At 46.0% G+C, this 27,104-nt stretch overlaps 1 protein-coding gene across 1 annotated transcript; it reads right to left on the bottom strand.

The window, feature by feature from the left end:
- Window positions 1–782: 782 nt before the first annotated feature.
- Nfe2l3 (nuclear factor, erythroid derived 2, like 3) lies at window positions 783–26,886 on the bottom strand. The gene is made up of 4 exons (NM_010903.2): window positions 26,142–26,886; window positions 8,412–8,588; window positions 2,878–2,961; window positions 783–2,325 (listed from the first exon to the last, which is right to left on the bottom strand). Exons 1-4 carry the CDS (start codon window positions 26,646–26,648, stop codon window positions 1,111–1,113), a joined length of 1,983 nt encoding a protein of 660 aa, NP_035033.1. The 5' UTR covers window positions 26,649–26,886; the 3' UTR covers window positions 783–1,110.
- Between the last annotated feature and the right edge of the window lie 218 nt (window positions 26,887–27,104).

Raw genomic sequence — 27,104 nt, 5'->3', positions numbered from 1 at the left:
GGGGTTAAAATCACTGACTGCTCTTCCAGGAGTCCAATAACCAGCAGCCACGTGGTAGGTCTATAATGGAATCCGATGTGTGAAGACAGCTACAGTGTACTCCGGATTTACACACCTGATGAGTGTATGGACCACTAGTTCATACATCTCATTGAATGTAATAGTATACAATTAGATTCACCATAAAATTGAAATTTGTCACACAGATTTCAGTCCAATTAACATCAAGCATTTTGACATTTAGGAAAAACTAATTGACTCACTGCACTGGGTGACTGTGACACTGGTTACAGGCTATTTGGATGTTAGCTATGCAGTTTTTAAAACCTAAAACTGATGACAGGTGAGGTACCACAAAATGCAGCTTGCTATAATGGTCCGTGTATTAAAGATTATTTGTGGTACATGTGCATTATTCCCTGCCCCCCCTCTCAATATGGCCCTAGAACTCCATTCTGTAGACCAGGCTGTCCTTGAACTTAGATCCTCTTGTCTCTGCCTCCCTTGTGCAATTAAAGGCATGCGTCACCACTGCCTTGGGTGTTTTTCCAGTTAACATCTGAGTTTAAAAATAGTGGGTCACCACAGACTAGTACTGCTGTTGGAAATTTTTTATATGGATGTAGGGCTGTGACCTAACTGCATTTTAAATGTGGGTATTTTGGTTAGAAGCTTGTCAATGATTATTAACCTTGCATATTAAACTTATAGTTTGCTTCTGAGTAGAATTTTAAATATATAAGGCAAGTATTCTTTGGACTTGTTGGAATAAAATATTTTTGTAATAGTTTAAATACAAAATTTTATTTTTACACACAAGTTAAATATTTAAAAATAACCTTCAGAAAACACTAAGGCTGTTTCAATTTTAAGCCATAAGGTCTTAAAGCATTTTTTTCAGGTGACCACTGTATTATAAGGTGGCTGTAGTTCTTGGAGATTACTTCACATAGATATTTATGAATTGTGCAGGAACATGTGGATTCTCCCAACTTCACAGAAGCATAATCTTGATTCCTAAACATCAGAATTAACTGAATGATTCAAGTACCAGTACTTTTAAAATCTTAAAATAGTTGGACAGTTTGTGATGCTGGTCACTGGAGCTATTCAGTTTCTTCTCTCTCTCTTTCCCTTTGGGGCTTCCTTTTTGTGGCCTGATGAGATGAGTTCTTTGGGTACAATCAAAACAGTTCCATCATGGCTGTACTGAAGTGCATATTGGCTTGGATTGACTGGCCTACCTTGGTCATCTCTTAATCTATTAAAAACATCCTGGTGAAGGCCATGTAGCTTCTGCCTCATTATGTCAATAGCTTTGCTACATTGAGTTTGCTCATTTTTAAGGGCTTCTTTCTTTGCTTGCAAGTTACATATATCATCCTCTAGATTCAAAATGATGTCTAGTTTACGTTTACGGCAGTTCTGAGCAGCAACTTTATTTTTTCCTCTTCGCCTGATATCACGGATGAGAGACACTTGTAAGTCTGTCAGGTAGTATCTGCTTAACATGCTGTTGAAAGAGTCAACAGGCATACGGACAATTTCATCTACAGAAAAGGGAATGTGCAGAGCTTTAGCACGCTGTTCATCACGGCTCAAGTTTCTATCTGGGTTATCAAGGCATCCACTGGTTTTCTGCGACTTCTCAGACCATGCAAAAGATTCAGATGTGGGCTCTGATGCACCTGACTGTAAATGGTAAGTGTGGTCATGAAATACTTGCTGACATTCAAGGGACACATGAAAGCCAGCTATAGTCCTATGGTCCATATGACAATGTTTATGGGGTTCTGGGTAGCAGCCTCCTACAGCACCTAAATCATGACAAAGAGACTGTAGGTCGCTATTGTAACCTACAGTCCCATCATAAATACGGTAAGAATTTGTGAGAGAGGTGCTGTTGTAACTTGAATTTAATGAGAGCCCGGAATCTGGTTCTTCAAAAAGTTGAGAAACTTCCAATGGACTGAAACCTGTGGCCAATGACATTAGGTTTATTCCATCAAATATATTTGAATCCAGGTCATACAGGAGATCTTGGCTTGTTAGGTTCCTCATTTGATTGTCAAACGGTGGAAGAGACATTGCAGGAGTGGCTTGCTCAGGATTTGTATGAGGATTTAACTGCAGAAATGGTTCTTGTGCCTGTGAAGACCTTGCTGATGGATCTCTTCTAAATGTGTTGTTGGGGTACAACAGCATGGCTTCATGAAGATTGACATCATGGCTTATAGCTTGGCTCAAATTTATGTTCTGTGCTGAGGAATTAACACTTTCACAGACACTGCTCAGAAAAGGTGGAATGTCTTCCACTGAGATGCCCTGAAGAACAAAAACACTATTTCAAACAGTTCCATTGCTAATAGTCTTACGTTACTTTTGTCAAATTTCTTTGTAATACAGATATACTATGAACAATTCCCTATTTGAGATACAATATGTTATCTCAGAATATGCTGATGAACCTGGGGGTAAAGGGTCTTGAATTAGGGAGTTGAGCTTATCATTTCAAACATTAAGCATTGTAACCTTAAGATACAGCTCTTAGTCGATACATTTGAAGCTAAAGCCCACATTGTGAAGGGTCAAGGATAAGCTAATGAGCAGTCCTCATTAGTCTGGGATGGGGTGTTAAGAGACTCATGCTACAAGGAAAACAAAGTTAACAATGGTCTAATTCTGACAAGATGGCATACATTTTAATTCTCCAAAGTGATTATTTCTATGAAAAGCCTTTGTATTTTGTAATGTACTTGGCAAATTGCTGTGTCTTCCAAGTAGGAGAGTCTTCAATCCACAGAGGTCTGTCAATTCAAGGGTCTTATTGGGGGTAGTGTGGGGTGGGTGTTAAATACAAGTCAAGGTTCCTTTTACCTCCAGAGAATGTTCAGGCTGTGATGAAAGTAGTTGGAATAAATCTTCCAAAGAGAAAGATGTATCTGACCAATGTAGATGGCTCTGTATATAAACAGAAAATGTTTACCATCAGAAAAACACTGAAATCTTAGTTTTAGGCTTTCCCCCCCCCTTTCTGTTTTGTCCTTTTTGAGAGGGGCTTGTAACCAAGCCAAACCTGGTCTGGAACTCATGGCAATCCTAGCTCAGCCTTTTGTGTGCTGGGAAATCTGAAATGCACTGTCACATCTGGCTCAAATTTTGTGGCTTGAAAGAGGTTTGGTTTTGGTGGCATTTAGTCCTGGCTGTTCTGGAACTCACTCAGTAGACCAGACTGGCCAGGAACTCAGAGATCAGCCTGCCTCCACCTTCCCAGTACTGGGATTATATCTAAGGATTCGGATTTCTAGTAGACAAATGCTTCTGCTTCCTATTTCTTGACATTTTAGGTGGGAAGCATCTGTCTTGAAACCTGGTTCCAAACCTTTGATTTTAGTTCTCAATTAAATTCTGACCTGAAATTCATCCTTGTATCACTATTTTAAAATATTCAGCAAGGATGGAAAGACAGTAAAGCCCTCTCAGCACAAGTCATGACAACCTGAGTTCAATCCCCAGAAATCACGTCAAGGTGGGAGGTGAGAACAGACCCCACAACAATGTCCTCTTACCTCCACACATGTGCCTGGAATACACGGGATTCTATTAGTATGTGCTATTTATGACATCTACACTAAATGTTTAAGATTTTGTAGTAGAGATAGAATTGGACTGACAGTATACACAAATACATTTATCTTTGTCAGATATATTGGGTTCTATGAAACATTTGTTAGGGAGTTCATAGTACCATAGGCTTTCTCTCTCTCTCTCTCTCTCTCTCTATATATATATATATATATATATATATATATATTTTTTTTTTTTTTTTTTTTTTTTTTTCCAAGACCGGGTTTCTCTGTGTAGTCCTGGCTGTCCTGGAACTCACTCTGTAGACCAGGCTGGCATCAAACTCAGAAATCTGCCTGCCTCTGCCTCCCAAGTGCTGGGATTAAAGGTGTGCTCCACCACTTCCCGGCTTCTCTTTTTCTTTTATAAACAGAGTTTATGTAGTTCTGGCTGGCCTGGAACTTGCTATGTAGACCAAGCTAGCCTTGAACTCAGAGATCCACCTGCCTTTGCATCTCCAGTGCTATAATTAAAGGCATGCCACCACACCTGGCCTTGTTTGTCTTTAATATAGTCAATTTCACCAAAGTCTATACAACATTGAGACATTTGGCTTCAAAGAAGTTGGCTATTTGTCCCTATTACATAAAGCCAAGAATAGTGGTGCTTTCCTGGAATGTCACCAGTTGGGAGGTAATCTCACCACTTGGGAGGTAGAGACAGAAAGACTAAAAAGGCCAACCCCAGGGCACAAATGGCAAGGTCCCATCTAAGTAAAACCACAGGAAACATTTTTGACCGGGAATGTAGCTTAGTAAAGTGCTTGCTTGGTGTAAGCCCTGGATTAGGTCCCCAGCACTAAACAAACTAGGTGTGGTGATACAGGCTTGTCGTCCTAGCACGTGAGGAGTGCAATTATGGGTCAGGAGATTAAGGTTATCTTTGGCTACATAGCAAATGAGGCCAGCCTGGGCTATCTGAGACTCTGTCTGCAGGGAGGAAAAAGTTGCAAACTTTGTAGTTCCTTGGTGGTTTAGTGTCTAGGATTTTAAAAAAGTAATGGACAGCTGAGTTGTTTCTAGAAACACTGAAAGGGTACTTTCAGTTCATTTTATGTTGTTGGAAAATGTGAACCTCGAGTTTTAAAATTCCTTTCCCTAGACTTATAAAACAGTTCCATTTTAGATTGAGACTTTAAAAATGTGGAGAGGAAACCTTTAATGGAGCTTTTTTAACCTGTGTAAGCATCTCTAGCTTTATTTTTCTTAAGTGAGAAGAGCTGGTCTTCAGGTCGCTTAATCTACACAGGAAAGCATGTTACCTGTTTGCACTCTTAGTCCGGGCCACATTTCTTTTATAAAGAGCCTGGAAAACTGACTTACTGATCTGACTCTTCTTTTCCTTGTCAAGTTCACAAAAACTGCAGACAGTGCTGGAGAAATGTTTCGGCAGTTAACAGTACTGGCTGCTTTTGCAGAGTCCCAGCCTGCAGTTGGTGGCTTTAAAATTCAGTTCTAGGGGATCTGATGCCCTCCTATAACCTCCCTAGGCACTAGGCACGTAGAGGGTGCAGAGACATATAGGCAGGCAAAACACCCATACTTGTTTTAAAGTCAGAGCTTTTATTTAAAAAGAAGGGGAAAAAAAGCCAGAGCTATTCTGAGGAATATTGCTACTATGGAGGCTGAAGTGGATCACACTCTCACAAGTTTGAGACTAGCTTAATAAGCAACACAGCATCTCAAGGAGAACAAGGGTACAATTGTAGTACATAGTGACTCAGGCCAAGGGCAGAAGCCTGGTAAGGCATGGCAGGGAATGATAGCACAAGCCTATAATCCCAGCATTTAGCAGGTATATGCTATGTTTCTGCATATTAAAGTTTGATCCAGACTGCTGTTTTACACTGTAGCTCCTCGCTTTATTTAAGAAGTCTACCATGTCTTACAGCGATTTAAGTAATTCAAAGAAATTCCTGGGAAGGCCAATGGGGGAGTAAAGAGAAAGACACTAACATGCAAGGGGAAATCGTAACGGAGAATGCCATATCAAAGAACAGCAGAAAACATTTTCTTAGGTGACTGAGACACTATGGAAAGTGGGCTGACTTATCTTTGCAGTCGGAGATGGGGTCTTGCTAAGTTGCCCAGCTGCCCGGGAGCTTTCAGTCTTGCCTCCAGTTTGCAAGCCACTGGGAGTATAGACCTGCACCAGGGCTTCTCAATTTTAGAGTGAGGGTTGAAGCTAGAGAGGTTAGGGAGCAGAGGTTGGGTGAGTTCTTACTTTCAAAATGCGGCCAAAGGAGGACACTTATAGTCAAATGTTCCCTGCAAAAAGCAAGTGTCCAGAGCCATATGTTAGACAGCTGTTAAGTGGTTTAGAAGACCACCTGGAAAGGGGAGGGCATGCTACTGGACATACAGACCTTAAAATGACCATCTGGGGGCAAAGGCCAAGTGCCCTAGATTTGGAGGGAATGGGACCCCCAGAGAACCAACCAAATAAAAATGCCCGTAAATATGGACCAATTGCCTATAAATATTCAACAGTTTTATATACACCCCACCAGTAAGTGAACACTCCACCTGCTGCTAGCAGTCAAATACTTCCTTCCAAGCTCTTTCTACCCTTTGTCTCCCCCAGTGGAGTGGGGACAGCCTAACCACAGGGAGAGCAATCTGGTCCACCTGGAGGTGATTTGTCAGTCCGAGGATGCAGCAGAGGAGGAGGAGGAGACAGCGGTGTTTAATTATGTTCTTAACAGCTGCTACCAGACCAGGACCTGAGAATGCTCTCGGTTTTTGGTTTTGAGTAGCGCTGAGGATTGAACTAGGGGCTCCCGGTGTTAGGTTACTGTCCAACCACTGGCCTGTATCCAGTCTAAACAAGAGTCTCTGGAAGCCACAGCCTTGAGTTCACCTTGGTATAAACAGTGAGTTCCTAAAACAACAGGCTAAAAGTGGGACCGGAGTGGTGAACAAGTCAAGTCAGCAAATCTTCTGCAAAACAAAAACTCCTGCAAAGAAGCTGCATCTGAAGACTGACTGGTTCCAACTCTGGTGTTGTGGAGAAACCGCAACGTTCAGGTCCACAGGTAGTTACCTTCCTGATCTTGGGCTACTTCTAGCTCTCAGAACAGCCATTGCTTGCCCACCTGTGTCAGAACTAACCTTCTGTGACTAACAGATAAAACCTTTTGAGAGCTAATAAATTAGCTTCCACCAACCAAAAAGTCCAGAGAGCATGTGTGTGGACCTATAGAAAAGCTAGCTCTTCTCACCTCACTGCCTCTCTGACGTACCCACGAATGAATTTTGAACTCACCTATATACAAAAAAAAAACCTTCCGGCCGGGCGTGGTGGTGCATGCCTTTAATCCCAGCACTCGGGAGGCAGAGGCAGGCGGATTTCTGAGTTCGAGACCAGGCTGGTCTCTTGCTCGCCTGCCTCTGCCTCCCGAGTGCTGGGATTACCATGCCCGGCTGAACTCTTACTCCCTTTAAGATGAGAGCTGTGGTTTTTTTCCATCAACAGCTCTGCAAAGCCAGCTCCTTGGTGTAAGGTTACATAGTGATGAGGGCCTAGCTCCTCATCCTCTAAGGGTTTTCCAGACTGAGCCCTGGGCTCCATCTCCCAGAGAAGGAGGTGCTGCGGCTGGTCACAGTGAAAACAACCACTAGGACAAGGACAAGGTGCGGGTAAAAGTGTCCTATGTGTCTGTGAACCACCAGTTTTACCTGGAGCACCTCTGTGCCAAACTTGTGGCTAGGACCATATGGGGGCTAAGTCAAATCTAGGGTATGGCCTCCAAGAAACCGGGGAAAGCACTGACTGCAAAAAGAATCCCTCTCTTCAGCCTGGGTCCTGGGGTTCACCCTGTACAGACAAAAGAAGTACAGGAAGATGCCCTCCAGGAGTCTGGCCCTGGTCTCTTAGGTAAGACCTAGGTTGGAAGCAGGCACCAGTGATTCCGTCTGACCCACTAGCAGACTGAAGACCTGGGTCTGAGCTTTAGTGGAAATCGAGAGAGAGATTTTTAAGGTTGGTTCTTTGATCTCCTAGCCCTGGCCAGGCTAATCTGGATGCCAGCTGGCTTTTACTCCTTGTCTCGGCAAACAGGAATAACAAAGCTGCTAGTAACCTGTCTTTAACCAGAGAAAACGATACTATGGTTTAATTGCTTTATATTTGTTTATTTATTTATTTATTTTTAAAAAATATTTATTTATTTTCTGTATATGAGTATAGTATAGATGTGAGCCTTCATGTAGTTGTTTGGAACTGAATTTTAGGACGTCTGCTTGCTCTGGTTAACTCCGCTCGCTCCAGTTGGCCCTGCTCACTCAGCCCAAAGATTTATTTATGATTATATATAAGCACACTGTAGCTGTCTTCAGACATACCAGAAAAGGGTGTCAGATCTCATTACGGGTGGCTGTGAGCCACCATGTGGTTGCTGGGATTTGAACTCAGGACTTTCGGAAGAGCTCTTACCCGCTGAGCCATCTCGCCAGCCCGGCTTAATTGCTTTGTAAGTACAATTAACATACACAAACATACACATGCACACACACTTTTTTTTTTTTTGGTTTTTTGAGACAGGGTTTCTCTGTGTAGCCCTGGCTGTCCTGGAACTCACTTTGCAGACCAGGCTGGCCTCGAACTCAGAAATCCACCTGCCTCTGCCTCCCAAGTGCTGGAATTAAAGCACACACACACACCTTTAAGTGTGTTTTTATAGGTCAGATTTGCTAAGGACAGTGCATACTTACATGCAGAGTTCACTATCACCACCAGGTCTTTCTGAAAGACCGGTGGCCAGCCTGGGACCTTCCATGGCTTACCTCGTTCCTAGCCTCGGTGATCTTCTCGGCTTCCCTGGCAGAGGCACACGCCATTTTGTGTTCCTCCGTCTTACTCTGCTGTCGCGATTTTGCCTGGGCTGACACCCCTTCCTCGTTTTCCTCCTGCTGGGAACTGTGATCCACAGCTTCGCTCTTTTCTCTTAGCATCCCGTTCTCCTGTAAAAAGCACCCAGAACTGTGCTAAGCAGAAAGCCATTATCTACAAATAAGCAGCATCTTTAGAATGGCGCTGTGCTTAGTGTTGGGTGAAACCCACAGTTGCTGTCAGCTGAGGCTGGCGCTTCATCATTTCTCAAAGAAGCATTTAATGCTGAAACAAAGGCCAGTTTTATGCCCTGCCCTTCCGATGCACTCCTGAGACAGTTCATCTGTATAACTGAAATTATATATATATTTATAATGTCCCTGAATTGAAACTATTAAATTAGATTAAAATTGGAAATCAATGTTCCCAGGAGGCAGTTTTTTATTTAGCTCTCAGTTAAAAACAGATCAAACACATACACTGGAAGCAAATACTTATTAATATAGTATATATTTATAGAAAAATCCAGGAAGTGGTATTTTAAAATCATGCATCATGTTCTCTCTGGAAGGCAGACGAGGAAGGGACAGGTTGGGACAGGATTAGATTCACTTTATAAACCAAATATATATTCCTTGTACAATCAGGGAAACTTGGTTTTTATTTGGCTCAGATATTTCTATTTACTCAGAAAACACCGCTTTTAATTTACTTAATCTAAGAAAGTTTGTTTTTTCTTTTTAATTTACATTGGTGTTCTGCCTCCATGTATGTCTGTGTAAGGGTGTCTGGCCCCCTGGAACTGGAATCACAGTGCCACCTGCGTGCTGAGATCTGAACTCGGGTCCTTTGGAAGAGCAGCCAGTGATCTTAACCACCGAGTCATCTCTCCAGCCCCTAAGAAAGTTTTTAAATGGTGAGAGACTCTTGTAACATCACAGTGAAGCAAGCACTATCTACTGACACTTTCAGTCATGATACCAAAAGGCACATTTCGCTCAACTGTAACATCACTCAAACATGTGTTTTCAATTTCTTTGTCTTTTTGAAACAAAGGTCTCGCTCTGTAGTCTGGAACTCAGGCTGACCCTTAGACTCCAGCCTTCGCCCCCAGTACTGGGAGCACAGACAAGAGGCTGCCCCCGCGCCTCTCGCCTCTCCTTTTAAAGACAAGATCTCCTTATGTGGCCTCATCTGGTCTAGAACTTGCGACCCTCTTGTTTTAACCTGCAGAGCGCTGGCATTGCAGGTACCTGCCACCATCCCAGGATGGTTTTCTAATTTACAGGAGCATAATGCTAACAGGACTAACTCAAGGGTCCACCTCCCCACCAACGCATAGAAATGTTTGAAAAATGGAAATGTCAACAAAATGACGATCTACCAATGTGGGGAGCAGGGGGTGGGGGATGGGGAGCAGGACAGAAAACCAGCCCTAGAGGCCCCCTCCATTTTCTTGGCTTCTCTACCTGTACATGGCTCTGTGGTACTCTGCTTCTCTCCCCACGAGCAAGCTTTCTCAGGACACTGATGATCGATCCCACTGCTTTCTTCCCTTGTCATTGGTTGTTCCTTTTCTCCCATCTATGGACAATCACCATTAGCCACCTACTGGGGGCTGGAGCCTTCCAGCTACAGAACCCTTCCCTTGGCCCCATATCCCTCCTTTAGATTCTATCCCATTACTCAGCCCATTTTTATGGGAAAATTCTCCAAGAGTGATCATTTGCGCTCAGTGTGTGTGTTCTCTCTCAAATCCAGTCCAGTGAGGAATTTTGTTCCAGGCACACCCCTGAAACAGTTTTCCAGGGTCTCCCAAATCTAAAGGCTCTGCATCCTTATTATATTGGACCCTGTCAATAAATTTGCCTCCTCCTGGAAACAGCTTCCCACATCTGGCACCGCAGCACCCCATCTGTTTCTTTTATTTTTTTATTTTTTTTATTTTTTTTACCATGCCCTACTTTAGTCTTTTTTTTTTTTTAAAGATGTATTTATTTATTATATGTAAGTACACTGTAGCTGTCTTTAGACACTCCAGAAGAGGGAGTCAGATCTTGTTACAGATGGTTGTGAGCCACCATGTGGTTGCTGGGATTTGAACTCCGGACCTTCGGAAGAGCAGTCGGGTGCTCTTACCCACTGAGCCATCTCACCAGCCCCATCTGTTTCTTTTAAGTTACCAGGGACTTTTAAGTTGTTGATTCTTCATCTTCAGATCTCTAAACTGAGTAAAGTCTCAAGTCTCTGTCCTCAGATTCACCCTCTCTCTTCAAATATAATCCCACTTTTTTTCTGATATATATGGATTATATATATATATATATATATATATATATATAAAATTTTTTTTGTTTTTTCTGTTTTTTTTGAGACAGGGTTTCTCTGTGCAGTCCTGGAACTCACTCTGTAGACCAGGCTGGCTTCAAACTCAGAAATCCGCCTGCCTCTGCCTCCCAAGTGCTGGGATTACAGGTATGTGCCACCACTGCCCAGCTTTTTCTGATATATTAAGTATTTATTTACTTTTTATTTTATGTGTATGGGTGTTTCATCTGCATGTATGTTTGTGTACCGCATGTGTACCTCGTGTTGATGGACCTCCACAGAGGGTGCTGGGTTCTTCTGGGGCTGGAGTTGCAGGCAGTCACCATGTGGGCAGTGGGAATCAAACAGGTTGTTTGGAAGCTCGGCCAACACTCTCTTTTGTTTGTTTTTCCAGACAGGGTTTCTCTGTGTAGCCTTGGCTGTTCTGGACTAGATCTGTAGATCAGGCTGGCCTCAAATGCCTGCCTCTGCCTCCCGAGTGCTGGGATTAAAGGTGTGTGCCCAGATCGCCTGTGAGCCAGTGCTCTCAACCACTGAGCCATCTCCAGCCCTTCTCTATATTTTTAAAAAGCAACTTAACTTAAGCCAATATTTAGCCATGTTTTCTGTACCATTTAGTACTAGCTATATTTATTTGTTTGCTATCTGTCCCACTAGAATGGTAATTTTTTCTTTCTCTTCCTGTCTCTCTGTCTCTCCCTCTCTTCCTGTCTCTTTTTTCCTGTCTCTCTGTCTCCCCCCACACACACCTCTCTCTTTGCATATGTGCACTCATGCCTATGTGTACAGAAGCCAGAGGAAGGTGTTGGGTGTCTTGCTCCATATCATTCTCTGCTTTATTTCCTCTCATTGAACTGGAACTAGGCTAACAGCCATTAAGCCAAGCCCCCACATTCCTCCTGTCTTTGCTCCCCACAGCACTGGGTTACAGGTGCCCAGTGGCTGTGCCCAAATTTTTACATAGAAATTTGAATTCAGGTTTTCATGTTTGCAGGACAAGTAAGCCCCCCTAAACCCCTTCCACCAAGACAGGGTCTCTCTGGCTAGCATTGGCTATCCTGGAACTCATTCTATAGATCAGGCTGGCCTTACACTCAAGTAGCCTGCTTCTGTCTCCCTAGTGCTGGGATTAAAGATGTGGGCCACTACTGCCCTGCAAGGACAAGCACTCTTACCGAGCCATCTCCCCAGCTCCCAAATGGCAGTTTCTTTTCTTTTCCCTTTTAAACTTATTTTCATGTCTGTCTGTCAATCAATCAATCAATCATCTATTTATTGGAGACAGGGTCTCTTCTCTAAATAGCCCTGGCTATTTTGGAACTTATTCTGTAGACTAGGCTGGCCTTAAACTCACAGAGATCCACCTGCCTCTACTCCTGAGTGCTGGGACTACAGGTGAGCAAGCCACCAGGCCTGGCACAAAACAGTGGTTTCCTGAAGGCAGTGACTCTATACCTCCTGTCTACTCCAGAGCCTGTCACTTATTGTTCTTTAGCAAATATCTGTTGAGGTCAAATCTTAGACACAGAATCCTTAGAACTTGGGAGGAATCTTTTTGGATTATTTCTGCTCATAATCACAGGGATGAGTTCTCTACATTGGGGGTGTTGGAGGAGGAGGAGGAGGAAGGAGGAGGAAGGAGGAGGGAGGAGGAAGGAGGAGGGAGGAGGAGGGAGGAGGAAGGAGGAGGGAGGAGGAGGGAGGAGGGAGGAGGAGGGAGGAGGAGGAAGGAGGAGGAAGTTACCGATTGCCATTTACTCTACTGCTCATCCAGGCAAGTCTTATTTTGTTAACCCTAAATGCTAGATTCTCAACAAAGTTGATTTTGTTTATAAAACTGCTATGGTTGGACAGAACTTGTAAAATTTGAAATGTGTGAGGTAACTCAATACACAAGAACACCCACACAAATATGTAAACAGAAGCGCATGCCTATGCCATCATGTAGAACCCATGCAGGCTAGATCAAGCCCATAAAGAAACTGGGCAGAAGTCTGGGAAGGCTCTCTCTCTCTCTCTCTCTCTCTCTCTCTCTCTCTCTCTCTGTGTGTGTTTGTGTAGGGGAGGGGTCATCTTTTAGAGTGTGACAGGCTGGTAGCAAATGTATGTGAGACATTCTGGAAAACTCAGGGAAGAACTTAAGTTACAGAAATCCTCTATGACCAGGATACCGTTGCAAGAGGTTAACAGTTGGCAAACATGCAGGCAAGCTTGGTATATTGACTTCCTTAGTATATTGACACTCATACACATAGAAGGTGGGGGGAGCAGGCATGGTGGCCCACACCTTTAATTCCATCACTTGGGAGGCAGAGGGAGGAGGATCTCTATGAGTTCAAGGCCAATATCAAGCTCCAGGTTAGCCAAGGTTACACAGTGACATCCTATCTCAACGTCCACTCCCTCCCACCTCAAAAGGGGGAACGGAAGGAGTCCTGTCACATGATGATGGATCCCAACTCACTGAATAAAGAGCTAAACCAAAGAACAAAAAAGTATAAAATAACTAAACGAGTGGGGGAAAAATGTCTCATAGTAGATGACAACTAAAAAAAAAATGGTGATGCTAAATATAATGCAAAGACATTTAAACAGCCTCAGAATGTCACTCTATAGATTACTTGTTAATTACAAAAAAGAATAACACTACAGGGCAAGCCTGGCGGATACCATCTTAAGCAATGGCTAAGCCTATCTTAGTAATCCGGAGATAGACACCATGCCCCCTGCCGTGAAGAAAACAGTACTAACTGTAGTTTTTATGTCAAAAATCATCTCAATCTAGTGAGGAGAAGCCATTCCAGAATAAAGGTGACTGACAGCGTGTGATGGGTTCGATGGGACCGGGGCACAGACTCAGAATACAGACAGGCAAGGCAACACTCCTAGCTTCACGAAAAATGTCCTTCCTTTGGCAACTGGTTACAGAAAAAAAGTTCACTCCTAGGAAAACACACAATGTATCCGATATTAAATGGCTTTGATTCACTCTTTAAATGTGTCACAACATAAAGGAATTATGTATTTATACATATGGATAGTTATTAAGGTCAAGTGGGAAAATGTAAAATCTGGGCAAAGGACATTATTCAATAATCTTGCTTAAAAGTTATTTTGAGATTTTTGCTTCATGTGTATAAGTGCACCATGTGTGGGAAATGCCCGCAGAGGCCAGAGGAAGGCATCGGATACCTTTAGACTGTACAGATGGTTGTGAACCACCATGTGGTTGCTGGGAATTGAACACAGGACCTCTGAAAGAGCAGCCTGTGCTCTTAACCACTGAGGCATCTCTTCACACCCACCCCTCTTCCCTTTTTTGAGACAGGGTCTCACTATGTATATGCCTGGCTATCCCAGAACTTGCTATGTAGACCAAGGTGGCCTACAACCCACAGATCTACCCTACTCTACCTAAATTCCTTAGTGCTGGAATTAAAGGAATGCACTATCACACACAGATCTTGCACTGTTTCAAGTTTGAAGTTATATTCATTCTTATTATTTACATTTAGATTATGTTTTGAGGGAAAGGATCGCCCTAAAAGGCCCTAGACAGCAAAATGACCTTGGCGAAGCAGAACTTCTCCTTCATCACAGTGTCCTGGAATCCAAGAATGTTTCAGGAGGAGGTGGCGGATCTGCTGCAGTGATGCTTCAAGGTGGCTCAAGCCCAAAGTACCAATGGGAGCTTCTAACAGGCTGGTGGCCTTCACTGTTTTAGGGTAGAAGCCTAGTGACATTTGCGAAGAGAAAATGAGAGGTGACAACTAATAATTATGCCACTGGACAGCCCATCCTTTCAGGATTCAGTTATGGGAAGGGATGGAGACATGGATCAAGACAGTACTTTTTGCTCTGAAGATAGGGCAGAGGCAGGAGGGTTGCCACAAATTCCAGGCCAGCCTGGAGTACACACTGAGACATAGTCTCAAAACCGGCACCAGCAGAGAGAAGAAAGGAAACGGACTCTATAAGAGAACAAAAGGGCTGGAGAGGTTCCTCTGCTGTTAAGAAGGGCGACTGCTGCTCTTGCAAACAAGCCATGTGTGATTCCTCTCACCCACATGGTGGCTCACAACCATCTGTAACTCCAGTTCTAGGGAATCAGATACCCTTTTCTAGCCTCAGGCACACACCTGGTACGTGTACACACATACATACATACATACATACATACATACATACATACGGCAAAACACTCATTCATATAAAATAAAGCAAATCTTTTAAAAAGAGTTTAAAAAAACCCCCAAGCATCTGCATAAATAAATTAATTAATAAAGCTCGTGGATCTCACTACTGTAGCACAAACAGGACTTGACCTCATGATCCTTTTGCCTTTAGAACCAAGTGCTGGGCTACGGGTATGTGCCGCTGAGCCCAGCCACTGTGTAAGACCTGGAAGGCAGACAGGAGCATCTTGACTGATGTCCACCAGGGCTGGGAAGGCTCCCACTCCCACATCCATAGGTATTTCATGGGCATTGTCTCAGAAGATCCTGTGTACTCACCCAGCTCATTGCTCAGATGTGATGAAGACAGGCAGGATTACCCTGAGTGAGTGGCACACACATAAAGATGGAGGCATCCCCTACAAGGAAGAACTAGCTAGCAATGGCTGTTGGTGACCTGGGGCACCTTGGTGACATCTAGCTGTCTCTCTTCTCTTATTTATGGTCAGGTAATGCTGGCCAGGCATCCTCGGCCTATGGCTGAGAAGGTTAAGGTGGGAAGAGGCAGGACCATAATGGCTCAAGCGTGGAACTGTTCTGATACACCTTGCTTCTGAGTGCCCTTTTAAAATGTGCACATTGATCTCAGAGTCTGCTTTCCAGACAACAAAACCTGGGATAGCTAGCAATTCTGCCTCTGGGCCCGAGGGGTAGAGGATCCGCCATTTCAGTATTTGTATTTACAGAGTGAAAAGAGCCAGCTGCCTCTAGGATAGAATTTGGCCCAAGTGGTATAGTACTGGCAGGTTTAGCCACGAGCTGAGTGAAGGGAGCTACCCTGAACCAGCAGCTGTGTAACCTTGGACCAATTGCTGACCCTCTCTGACCCTTAGTTTCCTGAACTCTGCAACAAGGGGCCATTATGGAATTTGCACTTGAGGTAATTGGGGAGATGCCCCTTTGTACATTTCTTTTTTTTTTTTTTAAGATTTATTTATTTATTATATGTAAGTACACTGTAGCTGTCTTCAGACACTCCAGAAGAGGGAGTCAGATCTCGTTACGGATGGTTGTGAGCCACCATGTGGTTGCTGGGATTTGAACTCCTGACCTTCAGAAGAGCAGTCGGGTGCTCTTACCCACTGAGCCATCTCACCAGCCCCCCTTTGTGCATTTCAAGACACACGAATCACTCCTCTCTACAGCTTCCTATTCTGGAGCCTTGCTAATCTTGCTAACCACTGTCAGCACCTCAACTGTCTTTCCAATGGATGCTGGACCCCGTCATGGGCGGCGTGACTGCCTCTGCTCCCTCCTCTCCCCTCTCTGGCTTCTCTCGACTCGCTGGCTCCCAGATGAGTGCTTCTGTGGGGGTCTGTAGCTCTGACCGCATGGGCAAGGGAAATGTGTCTTTAAGTTACTTTTATTTGTGTGTAGCTAAGTCTTACCCTTGTGGTCTCACTACAAAAGAAAAAGAAAGAAAGAAAGAAAGAAAGAAAGAAAGAAAGAAAGAAAGAAAGAAAGAAAGAAAAGAAAGAAAGAAAGAAAGGAAGGAAGGAAGGAAGGAAGGAAGGAAGGAAGAAAGGAAGAAAGAAAGAAAGAGAGAGAAAGAAAGAAGGAAAGAAAGAATAAAAGAAAGAAAGAGAGAAAGAAAGGAAGAAAGAGAGAAAGAAAGAAAGGTTCCATGTGTGTCCTAGGAAGTCAGTATAAATTGTGTGTGTGTGTGTGTGTGTGTGTGTGTGTAGTACTTTACGTGATTTTCAGTGCTGGTGTTTGGAGGAAGGCCTGCCCAATCATGTCCCATTTTCATTCTGTACAGTGAACCATTGGAACATGGTTGGACCTTCTGACCAGCCTGTCTGCTAAGGCTCTACTCTTTGGCACCTAGGCGTCTTGTTGGGCCTTCTCTTTTCTACTAGGCTCTATATAACCATACGCTGCTTGTTCACCCGCCTCTGGCATCCAGACCAGGAGCAGTCCGTGGAGGGAAGGCTTTCTGTATCAGAGAAGAGAAGGATGAGGGGGAGACAGATGCAAAGCTGGGCTTTTCTGTATGAGGTTTTGTTTGTTTCTCTCGTAAAGTCTCTGAAGACCCTGTGTGCTGGCAGTTTGGCCATACTCCACCGTCCTGGGTTCTGAGGGATGGGTGGAGCTCCTGCCGGTCACGCCCTTTGTGAGCAGTTGCAGCTGGCTTAACTGGCCCTTTCATTTCCTCACCTGGTGGGGGAGTGATGAGACCTGCTTTGACTTTTAGAGTTGGGTGAACCTTCAAAGACAAAGAACAGAGCATTGTCTGTGAGTGGGTTGACATCAGAGGGAGCCGAGAATCCTGAGGCTTGTCTCTAGGCTGCAGGCAACCTGGAGTCATCTGGCCAAGAGAGAACCAAGGAGCCAGATAAAGACAGCCTGTGTCCTGCTTGGCCTGGATGGGTTTTAATAGCAGTTTACAATAATTACAGCTCATGTCTACTGAGCTCTCACTGTGGGCCCCACGGCTATTACCTCATTTAAGCCGCTCAGTATCCTGGCAAGGTATGTACTGTTAGCATTCCTTTCAGAGGGGAGGAAACTGAGGCACAGAAGTTAGACAAAGAGCCTGTCACACAGTAATCAGTGACAAGATTTGCATCTGGCTGTGGGCATTTTCATGCCATAGCCAGCTAGAAGCCTGGTACTAATTCCTCCCTCTCTCTCTCTCTCTCTCTCTTTCTTTCAATTTCGGTTTTTTGAGGCAGGGTTTCTCTGTGTAGCCCCAGCTATCCTGAAACTCACTCTGAAGATCAGGCTGGCCTTGAAACTCAGATATCTGCCTGCCTTTCTCTCTGGAGTGCTGGGATTAAAGTTGTGTGCCACCACTGCCCAGGTGGATGCTGATCCTCCTCCTCCTCCTCCTCCCCCTCCTCCTCCTCCCCCTCCTCCTCCTCTTCCTCCTCTTCTTCCTCCTCCTCCTCCTTCTCCTCCTCCTCCTCCTCCTTTTCTTAAATTTATTTATTTTATGTGTATGAGTACACTGTTGCTGTCTTCAGACACACATCCCATTACAGATGGTTGTGAGCCACTATGTGGTTGCTGGGAATTGAACTCAGAACCTCTGGAAGAGCAGTCAGTGCTCTTAATCGCTGAGCCATCTCTCCAGCCCCTGGCTACTGCTTCTTAATGACCCTCCAGTTCCAGGTATGACCCTTAAACTCATCCTTGTTAAGCCAGTGTAGGCAGGGGCTACAAACGAGTCAGGACTCTCTAAACTAGACATGCTGGATGGTGGGAAAGAGGCTTGTTTTCCTAAGCTCCACTTTCTCCTCTGGTCTCCTATGTTAGAAGGTTTCAGTAGTAAAATTCGAGGCATGCAAATCCACTTCTGAAGGCCCTTGGAGGAGGCCATAAACCAGCTTGATAACAGCTGACGTCCTCTAGGTAACCGAAGCTAAGACACAAGTGCCCCATATTCACTATGGCTAACGACCAGAAGTCCAGTACAAAAACAAAACAAAACAAACCGGAATCAAAAACCAAATACAGGCCAACTTCCAAATAGAAACCTGAATGTTTAAGACAAGGACATGAGCTCCAAGCCCTGGGATCATTTTAAATAGAGCCATTGCTCTCAGATGCAGCCCCTTCTGCAGGCTGAAGTTTATTGGGAGTTTGTGTGTGTGTGTGTGTGTGTGTGTGTGTGTGTCTCGGGGTGGGGGTGGGGTTGTTCCTTTATTGTCTATTTATTTAACGTGAGTTTATTCCAACTATTTTGGCCAAATAGCCCAACTGGTTCTCAAAATGCCAGATCTCCTGTAGCCCAGGCTGGCCTTAAACTCCCAATCCTCCTATCTCTACTTCCTGAGTATTGGGATTACAAGCATGAAGTTCTACACTTTGTTGGTGCTAGTGATGAACCCAGGGGCTCCTGCATCCTAGGCATGCACTCCACCAACCCTCAATTATGCCTTGATCACAGTTTTGGGGAAAGGATTTACATGTAGATGCAAACTCTCAGCTATTCACTATGTTAAATAGAGGCACCTGGTTAACGTGTGCCCCAATCATGATATAAGATGCTTAAGAAAATTCTCTCCTGCTCTGACAATTTACATTAAAAAACAAAGAAGACATTTAAAAGCCAGATGTAGTGGCACATCCCAGCACTTGGGAGGCAGAGACAGGTAGATCTCTGTGAGTTCGAAGCCAGCCTGGTCTACAAATGGAGTTCCAAGACAGCCAGGGCTATTACATAGAGAAACCCTGTCTTAGGGGGATAAACATATGGCTCACTGGTTAAGAGCACTGGCTGTTCTTCTCTAGGACCTGAGTTCAATTCCCAGCGCTCACATGACAGCTCAAAACGCTCTGTAACTCCCGTTCTAGTGGATCCCTCACACATGCAGGCAAAACACAAAATAATAATAAATAAATTTTTAAAACTTCAATGTGAAATCTTGCCTTGAACAAAACAAAAGTGATATCTATCTATCTATCTATCTATCCATCTACTATTTGTGTGTGTGTGTGTGTGTGTGTGTGTGTGTGTGTGTGTGTGTGTGTGAGTGCATGTGGAAGTCAGGGGACAACTTGCAGGAATCGGTTCTCTCCTCTCATCATGAGGGTCCTAGGGACTGAACTCAGGTCCTCTTGTCTGATGTATTTACTTATTTGCAAGCTAGCTCCTTATCCTTCAGTCCATTCCACTGTCATCCAGGCAAATGTTACCTGAAATGTGGGACATCAGAGGATTTTTGAGAAATTGAGTTTCAACTTGAAAACACCTGCTTGGTCGGCTGACACACTATTTCTGACCCTCCCTCTCTTCTATCTGCCTCATACATCAAAGCAGCTCCTTGACTCTCTAAAGTTAGCAATCACATTCCACAGGCAGACTGACCTCAGCACCAACAGCCCAGTTCACAAAAGCAAGAGTTCTTCTATAGGAAGGGAAGGAGTCTGTTCAACAGGCTTCAGCAATCTCCTGGAGAGGATGAGGTTTCCTGGAGATTGGTCGAGGAACTCAGGGTTTCTATCAATACACAGGAACCAAGCAGAATCTTTAACATGCCCCTTATCCCGCACAAGAATGCGCCCAAAAGGACATTAATATTCCCTTCTCATCAATTTGGAAAGCCATGTTTGCAGAGGTCCTAAGAGGAGGTGGGGCTGAAGTGGTTTTATTTGTCAAGGCTTCTGGTGTCCATGGACTCAATTAACTGAACAGGCTATATGCTCTGTAGGAATTGATGGATGTAGGTATACCAGGCTATATGCTCTGTAGGAATTGACAGATGTGGGTATACCAGCTGACTTTCAGTATGATCAGTAATTGAGTAGTCACATCCAGTCAATTGAAAACCCTCAGAAACAACATTGAGGCTTCCAGGAGGGGAAAGCTGGCAGTATCCTGACCTCTGATGAGCTGTCGGAGTGTTCTACTGTCCCGCCGTCTGGATTTGCCAGTTCCTACAACTGTGTTGGCCAACTCCTTCATTTGTAGAAGTGTGTGTGTTTATTCATTCATACTCTGTGCTTTCTGTTTTCCCCGACAACTCCTGGCTGTGAAGATGGGAAGCCAGTTCTAGCCCTTGGAGGCTTCCCAAGGCACGGCCACATTGTGCCAGCCACCACCTGCTACTCAAGCACAACAATCGAGACACACGCCTCTGCCATCTCCAGCTGCCCAGAGGTGTATGAATTTTCCTAGATCCCTCATAGCTGCCTCTGCGGAGCCATTCCCACACGAGGCTGCCCTGAATGCCAGCAGCCTGTTTTTCCCTTTGAAATTTCCAAGTGGGTGGGTGAGTTGGGGGCATGGCTAACTCCGTGTTTAGGAACAGTAACCAGTTCTATTCCAGGCGAAGCCACTAACTTGCTCTATCAGTTTAGGCAGTCCCAAATCTTGCCACCTGGCCCAATTATAGTGACACTTGAAAGTTTGCTCTTCAATGACCTATTTGCACTCTAGTGGCCAGTGCAAAATGGTCAAGATCTCAGAGCTGACCTACTTTCTACTTGATGACCTGGCCTTGAAGGATCCGAAACTGTCACAGCCATGGCATCCACAAAGTACAAGCCCCAGCAGGGTGGCCCTGTAGATCCTCAGTTGCCACAGGGCAGATCCTGCAGTTCAAAGCAGAGGGTGCTCTGTGTTGGAAGAGGAGGTGTTTTGTGGATAGGTGGCAGTGGAGCCAGTCTGAGGATTTAACTGAACATGAGAGGAATGAAAGGCTGGCGTTCCGGGCAAAGATAAGGGAGGCAAATGTGATCCTGGGTTGTCTGGGGAAAAAGAGGGAAAGGCAGTTTGGGCTGGAAAGTAGGTCAGAGGCAGTTTGTTAGCAGGCTACTCCTTCAGCAAGGTCGGAGGGTGTCACAGTGGCCACACCTGGGGACCCTTGAATGACAAAATATGGAACAAGAAGGTAATGAGAAGCTGGTGGAGCCTCCTCAATGGAAGTAGGTGAAGTAGCGCCGGCAGCAGAACAAAGTGGGGGGTGGGAGGAACTCTGGGACCCTGGCTGGATGACTGATAGCGAACATGAAGGACCGACCATAGCTTACCATCTCGGGTCAGCTTGACTGGCACCCTGTCATTTATGCTCCCCAAGCCTGTTAGCACCCACTCTACAGGAAAGAGAACTCAGGATTCAGAAAGGGAGAAAGTAGGTGGCAGGTCACACATGCAATGGAGACAGCCTGGTTGGCTTGGCTTGGTTCCAGCACCTTGATTCCTAGACTGGCTTACCCGGAATCCTGAGCCCTGTGTACTGGATTCCTACTAAGTGAGCTAAGCAGGAAGACAGAAAGTGGGGAATAAATAAGTTCTCAACAGGACACAGCAAGCGCTGCCACGAACAGCCCCATGAACTGACTCACTCAGTTTCTAAGAGCTGCAGTAGAAGCAAGTAGAGTTGACAGAAGGGTGATAGGATAGACCTTGTCCTCTAAAATGTCCATTAACTTCTAAGCCCTAAGCCCTAAGAATGTAGCTATATTAGGAAACCTGGTCATTGCAAATGTAACTAGGTAACAAGAGAGCCTGGTGGGCCCTGGGTAACTGCCCTTCCTATAGAAAGAAAACATGCAGGGAGGAGTCATGAGAGGGGGGAGGCAGAGGCTGGGGAGCAGAAGCCACAGGATGCCAGCAAGCCCAGCAAACTACCAAAACTCTCTCCCATCAGTCAGCCCTTGGAAGCAATCAACCAGCTGATACCTGGCCTTGGCCTTCTTGTCTCTCAGTAGATTTCTACTGAAGCAGCCAGTTTGCGGATCCTGGTACAATGACCCATGACCAATGCCATTCTTTCCCACCTAAGGGGCCACAGTGTATCCTTACAATGTCCACCACTAGCAGAAGGAAACCCCAGTGTGAAAGCACACTGCCATGAACAGAGGCTACGTCTGCACCACAGCTTAGTGACTACTAAGTGTTTGTTTCCCACCTCTGACCAACTGCCTACCTGCTAGGTCTTTCTCTTCCTATTTTGGATTAAATATGGACTATAGTGAGTCTATGACCTGAAGGAACCATCCTAAAGGAAGTTGGGATGTTTGGTAGGATCGCTCACACAGCAGAGGGTTGCTGTCACAGGAGATGAAACCACAAGATGACCACAAGCTAACTCACTTCCCAATAGCTCTTTGAAACATATAGCTCTTTGATATATATATTCAACTCCACAAAACTGTTAATTTAATTTTTTATTATTTCTTTTGATGTGTACAGGTATCTGCATAGTGACATGCATGTATGTCTGCATACCCCGCATGTAATGCGGTACCTGCAGATCCTCTGGAAACGGTGTTACAGATGGTTGTTAGGCACTATGTGAGTGCCAGGACCCACTGCATCCTCTTTAAGGGCATGGAATGTATGCAGTGCTCTCGGAGGCAACAAGAAGGTGTTAGATTCGCCTGGAACTGGAATAACAGACAGTTGTAAGTCACTGTGTAGGTGCTGGGAATGGAACCAGGGACCTCTGGAAGAGCTGTAAGTGCTCTTAACTCCTGTACCATCTCTCCTGCCACCATAGCTTTATTTCTTGAGGATCCATCCTTCCCTGTGCTGAGCCTGGGCTTCGTCAGTTCTAAGTGAACAGCCATGGTTATAAAAGGTATCTGTCAGCTCTGGGGAATTCCAGGGTCTGTTTTCATAATTATTTGTCCGTCTAAGAAATGAAATCAAAGCAGTGCTTGCTTTTGATACTTTGAAAAATCCCCTATTCTAAAATGTTTTTGTATATGCATATAAAAGCTGTGAAAATTGTACTCTAAAACAAGACTCTTCTATGACTCAAATGTAAGTCACTGGAATTATCAGGTGTCGGCCATACGCATCCACTCCCTAATAAGCAAGCTGGGCATAGAGACAAGTCTGAAGGAGAACAATAAATGTTTTCAACTGCAGATTTCAAATATAGGGGGAAAGAACAAGGGCGACTCAGACACCCTGTTGGCACTTAACCCTTGCTTTTCCCCTCCAGGAAAACTTCACTCTCCCACTTGTAGTGAGCCCCTGGGACTTGGAGTGATTCGAAGGGCCCATGGGGAATGGCATTATGTCTCTAGCCCATTTCCCCCAGAGTCACGGTCTTCATTATGAATGCACAGCCCGCTTTTCCCCTCTTTCTGTGTGTTTGTGTATGTGATTTTTACCTAATGTGTTGAGGTGGTGTGCCTGCATGTCTGTCTGTGCACCCTGTGCATGCAGTGTCCTCAGGGGTCAGAAGAAGGCGTCAGACCCTCTGGAACTGGATTTATAGATGGTTGTGAGCCACCATGTGAGTGCATGGACGCAAACCTGGGTCCTCTGCAAGGGTAGCAAATGCCCTTAGCCACTGAGATCTCCAGCCTACAATCTGTCTTTAAAAAAAAAATGCAAGTCAGGCATGGTGACACACACCTGTAATCCCAGCACTTGAGAAGTTGGGACAAGAGGAGTAAGAGGTCCAGGCCAGCCTGGTCAATAATGCTCAATAAAGCTAGTGTGGTTCGTGCCTGTAATCTTATATTAGAGGGGGAAGGGGAAACCTCAAGAGTTCAAGATCATCCTCGGCTCCATAGCAAGTTCAAGACCAACATTCTATTACAAAACACCCATCACCACCACCACCACCACAACAAACCCCAATTGAACATACCACAAACAAATTCTGCACCAGAAAGCAGTTGTCTTGGGGCAAGGAGCCAGGCTGAATAAGAAGCTAATTCACTCCATCGCAGACGCACTCTAATGGGGAGAGCTTGAGCGCAACCCATGCATGGTACTTAATTAATATACCAGTCTGGGAGACTGAAGATCCAGTTCTCAGTCCACTTCCGCCATTAACTATTGCATATCTTCAGCCGAGTTTCCTGACCTCTTTGGGTATTGTTTCCTCAAGAACAGACAGACAGACAGACAGACAGACAGACAGACAGACAGACAAGTACAGGGCATTTCCACCATGGCGCTGGAAAGGCCTCAGCAACTGATCAGCTTGACTGAAAAGAAACAACCCCCACACGGTTACCCTGGCCTTGCAGAAGCACCTGCAGCCCAGCCTGGGAAGGCACTGTCAAGAGAGTTGCTGGGGGTCTGGTGGAAGACTGGAGGGCATGGGACCACCGTGGCTTTGTTCTCTCCTCCTCGAAGAAAGACAGACTCCAGGTCGTCCTTGTGAGAACCATTGACACAGAGGGTAAGAAGGGAGAGGGAGGAGCTGCCGGACGCCTGGGTTCAGATTCTGCCCACCATAACTAGCTGGTTCTGGTACCTTGCACAAGTTTTTAAACCCGTGTTTCAGTTCCCAGGCCATCAGAGCTGCCTCCAAAACCAGCCCACCAGTCTAGATAGGTATCAACCAGGCAATGGTAGGAAGGAAGCCTTCAGAGAGAAAATCTTCTATTCCCTTCAAAGGTCTGTACACTTAGCAAGCTGGATGACATTTGGCTGTGAGACTGGTGTGGCACCACCTCGTACAGAATCCACCCAGGGTTTCAAAGTCACACTTTGCAGGACCAGAAAAGGTGTGGAGGTAGCAGGTACTCTCCTAAAATGAGAGATGCCTCTCCTCGGGTGACACCCTTCCCTCTTGGGAGTTCAGATCCATAGACTGGAAGAGGGAGTGGCTTCCTGTTAGTTCTAAACCATCAGGGGCCTATCACCGCTAGCACTAACCCCCACCCTATTAGCTCCCTTCCCAGAGAGGAGGAAGGGATCAGAACAGCCTAACAATGAATCACTAGCACCTCTCGCAATGACCCCTCCAAGAAAGGGTGGAGGAGCCCGTCAGACAACTGCCTACACAAACGGTGATTTTGAACAGCCGCAAACAAACCAGTTTAGTTCCAATTCCCATTTTGCACAAGACTGCTTTTCACAAAAACAACCTCCTACAAACACTTGTGGATTGACATCAGTTAACCTCAAGCACTGGGCCTAAAAGGGAGCCAGTTCCCCCCCCCCCCCACCCGCACCCCCTGGGAGACAGGAGCGCTTTAGTTGCCAGGTCTTTCCTGAGGTTTTCGCCCACAGATCTTGCAGAACTGTTTAGAAACAAAAAGTTCAGCTGCAGGGGAGCACCGGCAACCAAAGGGAACTTACTACGTGTCATGTTTATGTCAATTATGGATTTCACACGTCCCATTAGGGAGTATTCTCAGGCAAGGGTGGGATGGTAGATCACAGAGAGACCACCTGCACTGAACACCGAGCCTACTTAGTCCAGGAGCACAACAACACATCCACAAACGTTTAAACTCAGGGCAAGGATCGTGTCTCGGCTTAGGTGCGTGGTTCTTCAGAGAGATGCACATCTTCTCAGGGGCTGAGGCCTCCTTCATATTCTCTACTCCGGTACAGGTTCCCCATCAAGGCATCTTAATGCATTCGGGGTACGATTAAAGGCCACGTCCAGACAGCACCATTCCCTCTAGCTTCCCCATTACCAAAATACCCTCCACAGCCATCAAACACAAGGAAGGGTGGTCTCTGCACGCAATGGATTTCATACACTTTCCCTAAAAGCAAATCCCCAGAACTCACCCTCTTCATTCAAAAGGAGGCGGGGCACATTTGTCCCGCAACCTGTAACTACCTAGAGTAGGGAGAAAAGAGAGCCCGGGTGTGACCCTGCCTAGTCATCGGGACCCTAGAGCTCGGGGCCAGTTCTTTCTGCCCTGGAGGGCGTAGACGTGCTTCTCGCTTGCGTTTTTTTAGGTTACCTGGCTCCCGCATCCGCCTGCATCTGGCACCTGCGCCGTCGGTTCGGCCGCCTTCTCCTCCTCTTCCTCAGCGGCCAGAGGGCTGCTATGAGCCGCTCGGGGGTCCCCGCCGCCCGCGGATGCTGACTGGCCGCCGTCTCCCACGGCCGACGAGGCGGCGGTGCCGAGCAGCCCGTGGGCCCCGTCTGCGTTCCCAGTCGCCACGCTGTGCACTAGCCACGCGTCCACGCGGGTGCGGGGAATGAAGGGGACCCCGAGCGCGCGCACTTCGTGCAGCAGCCGGCCTTTGGCAGGTAGCAGGGGGGTGCGTTCCCAGCCTTCCGAAGCCGAGAAGGGGTTAGAAGCCGAGGCGGGGCGGGTGGGGCAGAGTGGGAGCAGCTCTTCCCAAAGTGCGGCGGCCGGCGGCGGCAGGAAGAGGTCCAGGTCCACACGGAGCCCTACCAAGCTCAACAGAATCGTGAGTTGCAGGAGGCCGCCGCCCGCCCACCAAGGCTTCGGGAGCTTCATCTCCCACGGTGCGCCGGGGATGCCTGTGTCCACCCGGCTTGGCACTACAGCCGCCCCTGTGGCACCAGCCGAAAAGACAATGGACCAGGGCGTACAAGGGGCCGTTGCAGCCTCACCCCAGCCAGGCACAAAGGCGCTCCCTCGGCTGCCCACACAGTGCCTGGCGCGGCCGGGGACCCAGAGAGGCGGAGGAGACACCTGCAACACCCAGCTCTCAGAACCCGCCCCATTGCCTGGCAACGCCCACAGTTAAGTCCCGCCCCCTTCAAACTTCGCCCCGCCCCGAGCCGCAGGCACAGCCCCTGGGACACACTCATATCTGTTCTGGGCTCCAGGCCTCTTTATAGGAGGAGTTTCAAAGCATTTTGGAATGGAAGCAGATTTAAAGCTCCCAGATGCCCCTGGCAGCCCTGTGGTAGTGACCTGGACCACTCTAGCTGAAAAAACCTATGGGTG

Source organism: Mus musculus, chromosome 6 (genome assembly GCF_000001635.26).
Source record: "Mus musculus strain C57BL/6J chromosome 6, GRCm38.p6 C57BL/6J".
NCBI classification, from domain to species: domain Eukaryota; kingdom Metazoa; phylum Chordata; class Mammalia; order Rodentia; family Muridae; genus Mus; species Mus musculus.
Note: the sequence above shows the minus strand (reverse complement) of the source record. Positions and strands in the feature narration are given on the sequence as shown.